At 37.4% G+C, this 12,165-nt stretch overlaps 2 protein-coding genes across 2 annotated transcripts; both read right to left on the bottom strand.

The window, feature by feature from the left end:
* Positions 1–2,152: 2,152 nt before the first annotated feature.
* LOC127796799 (late embryogenesis abundant protein D-34-like) lies at positions 2,153–3,328 on the bottom strand. Its single transcript, XM_052329201.1, has 3 exons — positions 2,948–3,328; positions 2,569–2,859; positions 2,153–2,428 (listed from the first exon to the last, which is right to left on the bottom strand). The coding sequence occupies exons 1-3, from the start codon at positions 3,269–3,271 to the stop codon at positions 2,273–2,275; spliced, it is 771 nt and encodes a 256-aa protein (XP_052185161.1). The 5' UTR covers positions 3,272–3,328; the 3' UTR covers positions 2,153–2,272.
* A 4,521-nt stretch (positions 3,329–7,849) lies between these two features.
* Positions 7,850–11,182, bottom strand: LOC127796800 (uncharacterized). The gene is made up of 2 exons (XM_052329202.1): positions 10,334–11,182; positions 7,850–8,301 (listed from the first exon to the last, which is right to left on the bottom strand). Exons 1-2 carry the CDS (start codon positions 10,850–10,852, stop codon positions 8,272–8,274), a joined length of 549 nt encoding a protein of 182 aa, XP_052185162.1. The 5' UTR covers positions 10,853–11,182; the 3' UTR covers positions 7,850–8,271.
* Between the last annotated feature and the right edge of the window lie 983 nt (positions 11,183–12,165).

The raw sequence follows: 12,165 nt of genomic DNA, 5'->3' as shown, positions 1-12,165 counted from the left end.
TAAATTATTACGGTGTAATTCAATCAATTTATCATAATATATCTCCATTAAGTATATGAAAGTAATATCAACCTTATATTTGCTTCATAGTAATTTGTCTCCATACGAATTGATCAACACTAATGATAAGTGATTTCAAATTTTCTTTCCACCCTAACTAGGGAATTTATGAGTTACCACTTCATCTAGAGGTCATGAGATATACTCTAGCCAAGAGTGATGAAAATCATATACTAACAATTCATCTACCTCCATATACTTTATGTTATACTCAAGTACTATCTTATGAACGATTTGTGGCAAGGGCGCCAATTGAAAATAGCATTAAAGTATAACAATTTACATACAAGATATTATGAAGATCTCACGTCTAAAGATTACTTACACTATCGTTATGAGAGATGTTCCATAGACACACAAAGCTATGCTCGATATGCAATTCTCTTAATTGGTAGGTCATCCAATGAACTTGTTCTCTAACAAACATCTATATATTTGTTTAATTGTCACCACAATTTAACTTGTTAATACAATTACTTTATTCACAAGAAAGGAACATAAAATGTGCTAGTCTCTTCACACTATCAATGTTCTCATCTTGATAGTATTATGACTAGTAATATTTAAAGCATATATTGCATTGAATAAAAAGAAAGCCACCATCATAAAATATTTTTGATTTCCTCTATACTACATTCGCTCTAGAGATTTTATCAAATAAGCTTACAAATATGTATTTAAGAAGGTTCGTTAATAAAGAATGTCATATTAAAATTGAGTTTGCATAAATAAAATAATATTTTACATAAACTCCTCTATGATTTTTGAGCACAACACTAAGACTCATATGCAGTACATTTGAGTTCATGAACTAGGAATAACCATTTTTTGACACCCCAAATGTCAATATCAAAGAAGGATTCGTATCACTTGATTTGTTTCCTCTTAATTAATTAGTCTCATAATTGTTTGTCTACTCTTACTTTTTTTTTTTTTTTATGTAAGATTGTAATTACTGATTTTTTTTTATTTTAAAATTTTGTACATAAATTAATTGTACAAATAATTTATATTTTAAGTTCATAAAAGTTAACCTAATTAAACATTTTGATGCAAGGTATATATACTTTTTAAGTAATATATTATCTATAATAATAAAGATTTAAACCAAATTATTCAACTTCCTAAGACCCAATTATTTGTTACCTTGGAAGACTTTGTTAATTACCTTTATGTGACTAACAAATTAAATTCCCACCCCTTTGAACTCCATAGATAATTGTAATTTGTGCCAAATATAGAGGAAGATATCTTATGATTTGGCTAATAATTAATTAATTTCCCATAAGTGAATATCATTCTCCTCTTACAACCCATTCTTCTTCTGAATTTTATCTTATATCTTATCTACATGGTGACCTTGACATGTATATATGTATGTATATGTATGTGTGTGTGTGTGTATAATATAGATCTCTAGTTAAAGCCCTAGGTACTATATATTATTTGAAATTTTGAAATTGAGATGGAGGGTGAGATTAGGGAAGTTGTTGGGTGGAGTGAGGTAATTAAGTTGAATGGTTTGATCAAATAATTAATTAAACTCACTTTTAACGTATCAAAATTAATTCTAAAATTAAGTTAACAGAATTAATTACAAATATATCAAGAGCGTGATCTATTTAATATAATTTGACCTGTAAATCAATTATATATCTTCTTCATCAATATATATATGGAGTCCTACAACCATTTGCATATATGTATAAATCCAAATATATTATTAGGGGAATTTTTACGGTAGCAACTAGCAGCAAGAAAGAAGGGCCAATTAAGGGGACGGCCGGGTTAATACCGATATCCTTTCCTATCTATTACCGTTATAGTGTTAATTTGCCGGCATAAATATGTAGACAAAAGTAACGTTAATCAATGCTAGCTTTATGGATATATATACCGAACATTATTGATTAATTAAGATAATTATAAATATATTTTATTAATTAATTAAAAAAGTTTAAAACATATACTACGTACCTGCCCAGAAATAAATGTTTAATGGAAGCAAGTTATTATTATTATTATTATTATTATTATTATTATTATTATTATTATTATACACACCACCTGTGGTGTGGCTGTGTGTCTACAAAACTAGAAAACAAACTGCATATATCCACCCCACCATGCAGTCATCTCACCTCACCTCACCTCCCCTCCCATTTCTTTGCTATTTTTTATGTCGTAATATATCTTCACCAGCACATATCCTTCATCGCGTATTAAGCCTCGCCGCAGCCGCCACGGACTCCGCCACACCGCCCGGGTACGTTGCCATCCTCCGATTGTTCCGGAGCTCCGCGCCGATCACCCCTTCCGCGTCTTCCATCGTCGCCGCTTTGTCCGCCGGCAGCCTCTCCGTGGCATTCTGCCAAAATATTATACATGGCCAACCAAGCATCATCAACTAAGTGTATATATATATACCCACCCATCCTTAAAACAGGGGGAAAAAAACACAGGCCACACGCTATATATATATATATATATATCTGTGTGTGTGTTTACTTCTAAAATGTCGCCCAGCTTGGTCTTGTTCTCGTCCAGAATGGTCCGCGCGTTGAGGGTGGCTCCTGACAGGGCGGTGGCGCCTATCCCGCCCGGCGCTATATCGCCGGACCCCGTTGCCCGCACCTCCGCCGCTTGTATTGCGGCGGCGTCACTCTGGTCCACGGGCTTGCCTCCAGCTGATAAACCGGTGGCTTCAAGAGCTTCTCCGATTGTTATCGAGTCACGGCCGATAGCGGCCGGAGCCCTCCTCACTTCCCCGGTCGTTGGCTGCACGTATTGGCCCAAAACCTAAATATAAGAAAACGAAAGAAGATCATTAGAACTGTTATGGTGAATGGAACACGATCGCGTACCCTATTAATTATATTTTGTTAACCTGGTCGCCCATTTCTTCGGTTACGATACGGGTACCCCCGACCTTGGTCTCCGTTACGGTGACGCCCGGGTCTTTAGCGGCGTCTGTGGTGTCGTAATGGCCGACGGCGCCGCGCCTCTCGTTGATCGCGGCGGCGGACTGCATGACGGAGGCGGGGCCACTCTTGGGGGTCTGGCCAAGCGCCATGTTCTCGGCCGCCTGCACGGTGGCGGCATCCTGCGGTGGAATGGGGGTGGAAGCAAGCTGACCGGAGACGTTAAAAAGGTCGCCGTATTTGATGGCATCTTGCTCGGTCTTGGGCCTCTGTGGTTGCTCCTGGCTCATTTTGGATTCGATTTGATATGACGCCAAATTAAATCTCTGCGTACTTACTGAAGTAGCTAAGTGGGTATGCCCTGTATGGGAAAATGCAAGCGGGAATGCATATATATATATATATATGACGTGATGCAGCTGAGGTGGCAGGATGGGGAGGGGGGAGAGAGTTACAGGTGTGAGGCGTTGGACGAGGCACGTGGATTTTGGGGGGGGGGGTACGTTAACAGGTGGTGGTTTCTCTAGCGAACTCAGTGCAACGGTGTGGTTGTGTCTGGTTCTCCATTGAGACACTTGGGCTACGAACAACAAATGCTGTCTACTAAAGCAAAACCCAGGCGGATCTACATGTGAGCTGTTCTGGACGGTAATTCATAAAAAAAATTAATTAGATAAGCTAAAATTTTTAATTATTTAGTAATAGCCCATCCCAAATTCACCTCAGCTCACCCTCAACCCGGCCTACTTCCTTTTTGGAAACCCTTATCTTCTCCATTTCTTCTTCCTCTCTCGACCTCTTTCTCACCTTCACCCCCTCTCGCTCTCTACCTCTTCTCTCTTTCTCGTTCGACGTTCGGCTTTTGCTCGCGCTGGCACTCGCTCTCTCTCCATCTTTCTCTTGCTCGCACTTACCCTCTTCTCTCTTTCTCGTTCGACGTTCGGCTTTTGCTCGCGCTGGCACTCGCTCTCTCTCTATCTTTCTCTTGCTCGCACTTACCCTCGGCCCCTCTCGCTCTCGCTCTCGCTCTCGCTCTCGCTCGCTCTTTGCATCTCTCTTGCTCGCGCTCGCCCTCAGCCCCTCTTGCTCTAGCTTGCCCTCGCTCTCTGCCTCTCTCTAACTCTTGCTCGCGCTCCCTATCGGCCCTTCACTTTCTTCATCTCTCTTGCTCGCGCTCGCCCTCGGCCGATGGCCCCTCTCTCTCGCCTCTCGCTTGCCCAGTTGCCCTCGCTCTCTGTCTCTCTTGCTCTCGCTCTCGCCGACCCTAGCTGCTGCAACACTGCCTCTCAGGTCTCGGCTCTCGCTCTCTTGCTCGCCCCAACGCCCTCTGCTCTGCCTCTCGGCCTCGCCTTTGCTCACTGCCTCTGCTTCATTCGATTGAGAGCTAGGTAACTTTTTTATTTATTTATTTTTGCCATATTTTTTTACTTGTTTATGCTTGATTTGTTGTTGATTGATTCGTTGAAACTGCTATTTTTTTTTAGCAAGTTATAAGTGATTTTTTTGCTAATTTTGTGACCGCTGCATTCAGTTAGGATTAGGAATACAATTGTCAATTATTACATTAACTTTTTAAAATTTCAGCCCCCAACCTAAATTCCTGGATCCGCCCCTAAGCAAAGCAGTAATGATTTACTACTGTTGTTTGTTATATAGAGATTTTTATATCAAACATTAATATTGATATATTTAGTTTAAAAATTGTTTATTCAGGTAACTTTTTTGGTATTTATTATTTATAATTTATTTATCTTTTGCTTGCTAGGCATTTGTAATTTTTTTATTTACTATTGGACCGTACTAGTACTAATTTCACTAGATTGGCCTAAGAGATAAGGCCATGGCTCAATTTTGAGTCCAGTCTCCACGACCCATCCCATCCACATTAATTCTGTAGCACCCTCAGTCTTTTTATTACTATACCAAGATTCATGCGCTTTGAATATGCCCTAACTATTTCGAGATCCTCAACTCCTAATTGATTGATCTGTAGTAACCAACGACATGTAAGAAATCACCCCTTTCTCTCTTACATATGCTAGTTGGTAATCGCTCAAAGTATATTCATTTTCAGTTATACAAAAACTCTGTTTTCTTGAATTCTCATTTATTTGAGTATTAAAATATTTACAGGTGTCAATCACCCCCATCGTTCAGATTATCGTCACCTCGAGGCATTTGTCTAACCATTTTATTTGGCCCGAAAAAAACAACTATTATTATTATTATTAAGTGGAGGGAGACGTGAGAAAAATCAACTAGCTAGTAATAAATTAAAAATAAAATACAAATTATGAAAATACTATATTTTTTTGTTTTAAAGATAATACTAAATAATAAAAGCATGCCAAACCTATCGTAGGCCAGGGTGATTGTTAAAATAGAGTGTAATTTTGTTTTCCTCTTTAATGGGTGAACATAACCCTCGTTAGTTTTTGTTAGGGATTGGGTCTCTCTAAACACACTCACCTTAATTCTCTTTCTCTCTCTTCTTTCTCTCGTTTCCTTGTTCTAGCATCTCTCTCTCTTTTCTCTCAAACAATTGCATTTCTTTGTCGCCACATTCTCTCTCATTGCCTTACCACCTTGTCTCTCACGTGTTGCTCATCACTGAATTCTCGTCGTTTCGCAATTGCATCCCCGTCTTGTGAGAGAAAAGCGACGAGAGTAAGGAAAGAGAAAAATAAAGTGAATTTATTAAAAAAAAAGACATACCTTAAAATAACTTTTTTTACCCCTAAATTGAAAGAGTTACGTTCGAACAAAATCTCACCCATTAAAATAGGCAGTTGTTAGTAGTGAATGTAAAATGTTTACATTTGTGGATTGGTTGAGAAAGAAAGGGAATGAACATATGTAACCCATCACCATCAGGATTGAAAAGAGAGGACTAATAAATAAATAAATAAACGCTAACCATCCATCAAATATCATTCTCAAAACTGGAATATATTTCTATCAAATTAATTAAGAAATAACTAAAATATATTTACCCAAAAAAGTAAAAAAAAAAAAAAGGCAGCAAAATAGAATATTATATATGTATGTCTGTTTGTATAGGCACAGCTCTGGGCAGAGAAATCTAACTTCTTTTAAGAATAATTGAGGAATAATTCTAAGTCACAGGTTAATTGATTTAATACGTGAGGATTCGCATTAATAATTTGTGGGTTCAATTCTTTTTTTTATATAATAAGATAAAATTTTTATTTATAATTTATTTTATTTGTTAAAATTAAAAGTACGAGTAAGTAATAAGAAATTACAAAAGACAATAATTTTCAAATAAAAAAAAAATTGAATAAGAATATGTGCTTCTCCAACTTTACAGAGGCTGAGGGTGCAATCCCCATGACACTCACCCAAGCCAAGTACAGCATATGAGATATATTCTTCCCTTCTTATCACTGGCTTTCATAAACTTCTCCACAAATCTATTAAAATTTATAATTTACAATACTTAATTTTTTTAAAATTTATTTTGTTGTCAAAAATTTAATTTTGACAAAAAAATGCGTAAACTAACAATAAAATTAAAATATAGAATTATAAATAAAGTAGATTTAAAAATAAAAAATAAAATCGAAATGAAGTGAGGTACGCTGAAATAAATCTGCCTAAAATAGATTTCACCCCCTACAATAGTGCTAACAAGATCGATGGGTGTCTGTCTCTCAAAAAATAACACTTCTTTTAATAATCGATACAGTATAATACTAATCTTGTTGGGCGAATCAAAAATTGATCATACTCTTCTTGATCAAATGGAATAAATTAAAATCTCACACAGTTGAAAAGTAATCGAGGACTATTTTAGTAAAAAAATATTTTGGAAAAAGAAATAAATCAATCAATTAACTTGAATTAATTTTGAATGGAGAAAATGGAATTAGGGGATTCTAGATTTCAAGTGTCCAATCGTGAAAGATTATATTATTTAATCTATATTAATTTGGATCATCAGATCATATTTTTTTAGATTTGGGCGCGATGTAACGGTTCAGATCATATCTTCTCATGAAAGTCAACATCTCTTACCTTGCACCTCTCACATTTGAACAGATGTGTCAACTTCTTACTCACGTTCTGTCAGCACTCGTATGAACAATCGTATCCACGTAAACGAAACTTTTTCCTATATTTGGATTTTGTTTAAAGACTTTATCTTAATTAAAGACATTTTCAATCCGCACATTTAAGACCCATTTATCTATTACTCTCCCAATATTGATTTTAACCCTATAGATTTATTGACCCATTAATTCCAACACATTTTACATCACCTTTTGGCCACTTCAAGTTCAAGTTACTTAATTGTGTCTTTCAACTTTTGAAATGCCTTGCCAAACTCCAAATTAGGTAAACTTCATTCGATTTTAAACTCAAAATGAATTTAAATATTCATTAATATCTTTTACATATATAAAAAAGAATTAACCACGGATAAGAATTAAAACTATCTCATGACCATGCATTAATAACACCCCCACATTCATTCCTAAAAAACCAACACCAACCACCTCTATATTTATCCCCTTCAATCCAAATCAACAATTCCAAAATGAAAGCCGCAATAAATGACCAAATGAAACAACTTTAATGCCCTATATTTTAATCCCTCAAAATAGACAAATTAATTCAGATAATTTGCTAACGCCACTCAAACATGAATTCAATTTTGCTTATATATGGATTAATTGATTTTTATCCCTTTTTTTTTTTTAAATACGAATTTGAGACTTTGTTTCGATTTAGAGACTGATTGAGTTTAGTGGTTGAATCTTTTTACTTTTTTTTTATATATATTTTCTCTCAAATTATCAATTAGCACTACTTTCCTCTCCAATCCAACATTGAAAGGATATATATAAGAGTAAAAATTGGATAATATTATATAAATAATATTTTATGAAATGGGCACGAGGTACATTTTAATTATCAATTAATTAAATAGACTTAATTAAAATAATAAATTACAAATACAAATCAAATCAAACTAACGCAAATTTAGAGAAAATCCTGAAATTATTTGGGTCAACATCAAACCCGTCACCATCTTTCCTGGAAAAGAAAAACGTACGTGAAAGAAAAAGAAAAGGAGACAGAGTTTGGCATGAATTGGAAATTGAGATGCCCCCCAGCGAGTGCGGCTTCTTTAAGATGGTGGCCAGTGACGCGACCAATTCACAAAAAGCAGAGATGTGAATTCAGCCATCTTTATATCCTGATGGCTGCAACTCATTTGGCAATGATGCTTATGGTGAAAGTTCGTTCATAATGCAGTCTCCATTCACCTTTTCAATGGTGCCGAATCTTCACCCTACTTGTAAAAGCAACCAAGATTAGTTGAGAACTTCCATCACACGGCATACTGAACTAGGAAAACAAGCTAAGCATATGGAACATGATTTAGGCCTTTGCCAAGGGCAAGTCAAATCACAACCAGACAATCTACTAATAAGATTTGGGGTGCGTCCAGTGAACAGGATATAGTTGTCTTTGTAAGGTCGTGATGACTATTGCATGTCCTTAGTGAATTCACTCATTGAGCATCTCAAAGATAATTGATGCGTTTCTCGTTGGAAACACGGTAAAACACACACACACACACAATAAAAGGGCGCATACAGATTAGAAGAGTTGGATGCCACAGGTTTTACGGTGAGTGAGCAACTCAGCTGAGGAGAAGATCATCTCCCATCTGATGGTGTGTTCTGGGCTTGGAGATTGTTTCTCCAATCATGGGTTCTCCACCTTTCAAAATTGTTATCCAGCACCTCTGTTTTGAAATCTTAAGCAAAGAAACAAGTTCCAGAAAAAAACAACTAAACAAGCCCCAAATTCATGGGTCAGCTTTGCAAAACAAAACCCTGTATGGTGAACTCAGCTGCCAATTCAACGGAAGAAAACTCCGGCCAATAGTGCCAATTGCCAAGGGAAGATGCAGCAGTGACATTGCACCCAGTAGCAAGGTGGCAATAACAAAAATCAGACATTAGACCAAAGCAAATTCAGCACAGAATTTAGACATACTAATATATGAGAAAAGGTAAGTCCAATGCACAAGGCTTCTGCATTTCGGGGTGAAAGGTCAACTATACACTGACTTTTTCTTAGTTAGCAAAGAGACTCAAACTAAAATATCAAAAATTAGAAAAAATAATAATAATAATAATGGTGTGTCAAAGGGCATTCAGAAACAAGGGGAAACTGAGATTTTCAAAAGAAATAGAGGGGGTAAAAGGGGGAATCCCCCTCCTTGGCAAAGGTGATCGGCACACATATTCAGTTTATATATCAGTGTCCATAGCAAGAAGTCAGTTTCTGGGGAAAATTGACCAAAAGACAAAACCAACCAGTGACCTGTTGAATGGAATGGATAATTAGAGAATAGATGGGAAAGGTTGAGAGTGAACCAGGAAGGTTCCTGCCGCTATGCCTTCTATCATCAATGCATTTTCAAGTGGCGGCAACAAATTGAAAGACTGCAGATTGCTACAAAAGCCATCATATAAACGAAATAGAGAGCAAAGGTTCAACTATATGATTTACTGCTGCCTTTAATTTTGAATAAGAAATGCGCCAGTGCCTCTCGACATTTTCGATGCTACTAGGCTTCTTCTACAGAAGAACATCCGAGGGTAGAAAAAAATACAATTACAAAGCTTAACCACAAAAAGAAAGGAACAGAAAACAAATCTGTATTAAGTGAACACTGGCCAAGTAACTCGCAAATTATATGCCACTAATTGACCTTCTAATCATATGTCTTTTGGCCAATAGAACAGATAAAACACCATAGCTTTTGTATTAAGTTAAAAGAACGTAAAACTGCACGCCTTATGTTGGACCTCCCATGAAGCAAAACGAAAGAAAGTAAATTCATTGTTCGCATGAAATCTGTTCCCTTTTCTTTTCCTTTCTCAACCCAACCAAAAAATTAAATAAATAAACAAATCTAGCTTCAATTCATCAGCTCTCTTTTCCTAACTTTTCCTTTTCCATCCAAATTCCAAATATTAACATAAAGAAAGCACACATAAAGGTCAAGTGTTTCCTTTCCCTCTATTCAATTTTCTCTGAAATTCTGTTCCATTTCTTCTTCCACTTCCTAATATGTACACAAAAAGCATCATAAGAACGTAATTCAAACGATGCTAGACAAGATTCGAGCAAACGGGCCAAGGACGAAAACGAAAGACGCAAGCACAAGATAAAATCTAACGAAAAGCTATTCTTTATTGAAGCAAGAAAGCGTTTAGAACACACTCCAGCATCAACTTTAAAGGAGATAATTGAACTTCCAAACAACGGGATATCGAAAGCAAGAGAGGTTTCTCGAATTACTGTACAAGAACTAGCCGTCCCCCGCCGATATCACCGTTATCCTCGCCCCAAACATCCTCTTCCCCATCCTCGCCATCCGTTCCATCATCGACGTTGCCGTCTTTCGGAACCGTCACGACGAGCTCCCCGCCGATACAGGCCGCGGTAGCCTGCTCCGGCAGAGTCGACGCAGGCAGCCGGAACCGCCACATGTCGAGCTCCAATTCGCCGAGCGACAAATCAAGCACGTTGGCCCCCCTAATCACGATCTTCGTAACCCCCGGGTAGATCTCAACGGTATGAGCCCTGACGTCGTCGCCGATGGCGCCATCGGTGTTGGCGATGAATCGGAAGCAATCTACGGTCTCCTCCACCAGAACGTCGGCGTCAGAATGGAACGGAAGCTCCAGAACCTTCGCGAAGATGTGCGGGAGTCGCCGCAGCTTCTTCTGCCTGCAGGCGAGTGCGCTCGCTTGCGACAGTGTCGAAGTGATGTCGTACCGCAGCGCGATGTTCCGCTTCTTGGGTGCGGGATGGACCTTCATCGTGTCGCAGGCAGAAACCGAAGTTCCCTTAACTAATCCCCAAGATCAAACGAAATCAATCAATCAATCAATCAATCAAGAACTGGTTCAGAGGTTTTAAGTCTTGGGCAACAAACCCTAGCCCTGATTACAAGGAAGATACATATCTGTAAATTTGTGAATGCAGATATGGTCGAATTTACAGTGAGAAATTGAAGACTTGTAGCAGAGGGAAGGGATGGATGATGATGATGATGATGATGATGATGATCGCTTGGTCCATCCACTTGGATTCAGAGAAGGAAACGGGCAGAGGCGAGCCAATCGCTTGGAGTAGATAAGGGGCGGTGGCCTCCTTATTGCCCTCAACTTCGTCCAAAATTACCGACTCCACCTCCTCGTCCTGTTGGTAATGCACGGTTAAACTTTTGGATTATGATATGAAAAAATTATATTAAATGCTCTAAATATTTGAATAATTTATATCAAATCACTAATCATATACACTTTTGTTTTTTTTTTTAATGCATCATCTTTATTATTTGTCCTCACGATATCAGCAAAAGATGTAAATTAGAAAATCCAGTGGCCAATTCAATCTCTAACTCCGCCACAAACGTGAAGGTGATAGGTAATTTTTAACTTTCAAGATCACTCTACTGTACTTCACCCTTGACCAGAACTCGAACAAAACACTTGCGGCTCAAAAAATTAACACCGCAGGCTGCCAGCGGATTCACTTTTGTTCCTTTTACACTGCTGCCAGTGGCTAACTCTGTAAGGGAATATTGTTTTTTTCTTTTTTTATTTGATCGAACCTTCGTGGATATTGCTATTTGCTGATTTTTCATTATTATATTGAGGCTTTGGCAATTATACTAAGGTGATTTATCACTATCTTTCACGTGAACACGATTATAATTTTGAAGCATTATTACTTATTACTAATTTAATTTATTGTTTGGGTTATCTCTAACAACAACGAGGTGGAGGAGGAGATAGCTAATGACGTCCATAATATTCTATAAGAATTTTTAATGGAACATATCTCCCCATTGCAGGACAATTTTTATTGGTCCTCGCTAAACCTAATTGACCGCAAGTAATTGCATTTGCCATGTCACATGTGAATTGTTTAAAATAACGTGTCTATTTATTTATAAATAATGATATGGGAGCTAATTTCATTTCATTAGCCTACCTTATAACCTACCATGCATGCAAGGTCGTCCAATAAAATTAGTTGACTCTCGTATTTTATCAATACTATTTAACTATTAATTATGGGTGTTTAAAAAAATCGGCTAACCGCGAAAACCGGCCAAACCGAACCG

Source organism: Diospyros lotus, chromosome 3 (assembly GCF_014633365.1).
Source record: "Diospyros lotus cultivar Yz01 chromosome 3, ASM1463336v1, whole genome shotgun sequence".
NCBI classification, from domain to species: domain Eukaryota; kingdom Viridiplantae; phylum Streptophyta; class Magnoliopsida; order Ericales; family Ebenaceae; genus Diospyros; species Diospyros lotus.
This window is presented reverse-complemented; position numbering and strand designations above follow the sequence as displayed.

Bases quoted from the DNA above. Each gene is read 5' to 3' on its own strand.
- LOC127796800 (XM_052329202.1), bottom strand. From the start codon at position 10,852: ATGAAGGTCCATCCCGCACCCAAGAAGCGGAACATCGCGCTGCGGTAC. The intron at 8,302-10,333 runs GTACAGTAATTC...TTTTACAAGTAG, and splicing joins GCGGGGGACGGCTAGTTCTT to GGTGAAGATTCGGCACCATT.
- LOC127796799 (XM_052329201.1), bottom strand. From the start codon at position 3,271: ATGAGCCAGGAGCAACCACAGAGGCCCAAGACCGAGCAAGATGCCATC. The intron at 2,860-2,947 runs GTTAACAAAATA...TCTTATATTTAG, and splicing joins CCGAAGAAATGGGCGACCAG to GTTTTGGGCCAATACGTGCA. The intron at 2,429-2,568 runs GTAAACACACAC...ATATTTTGGCAG, and splicing joins AGCTGGGCGACATTTTAGAA to AATGCCACGGAGAGGCTGCC.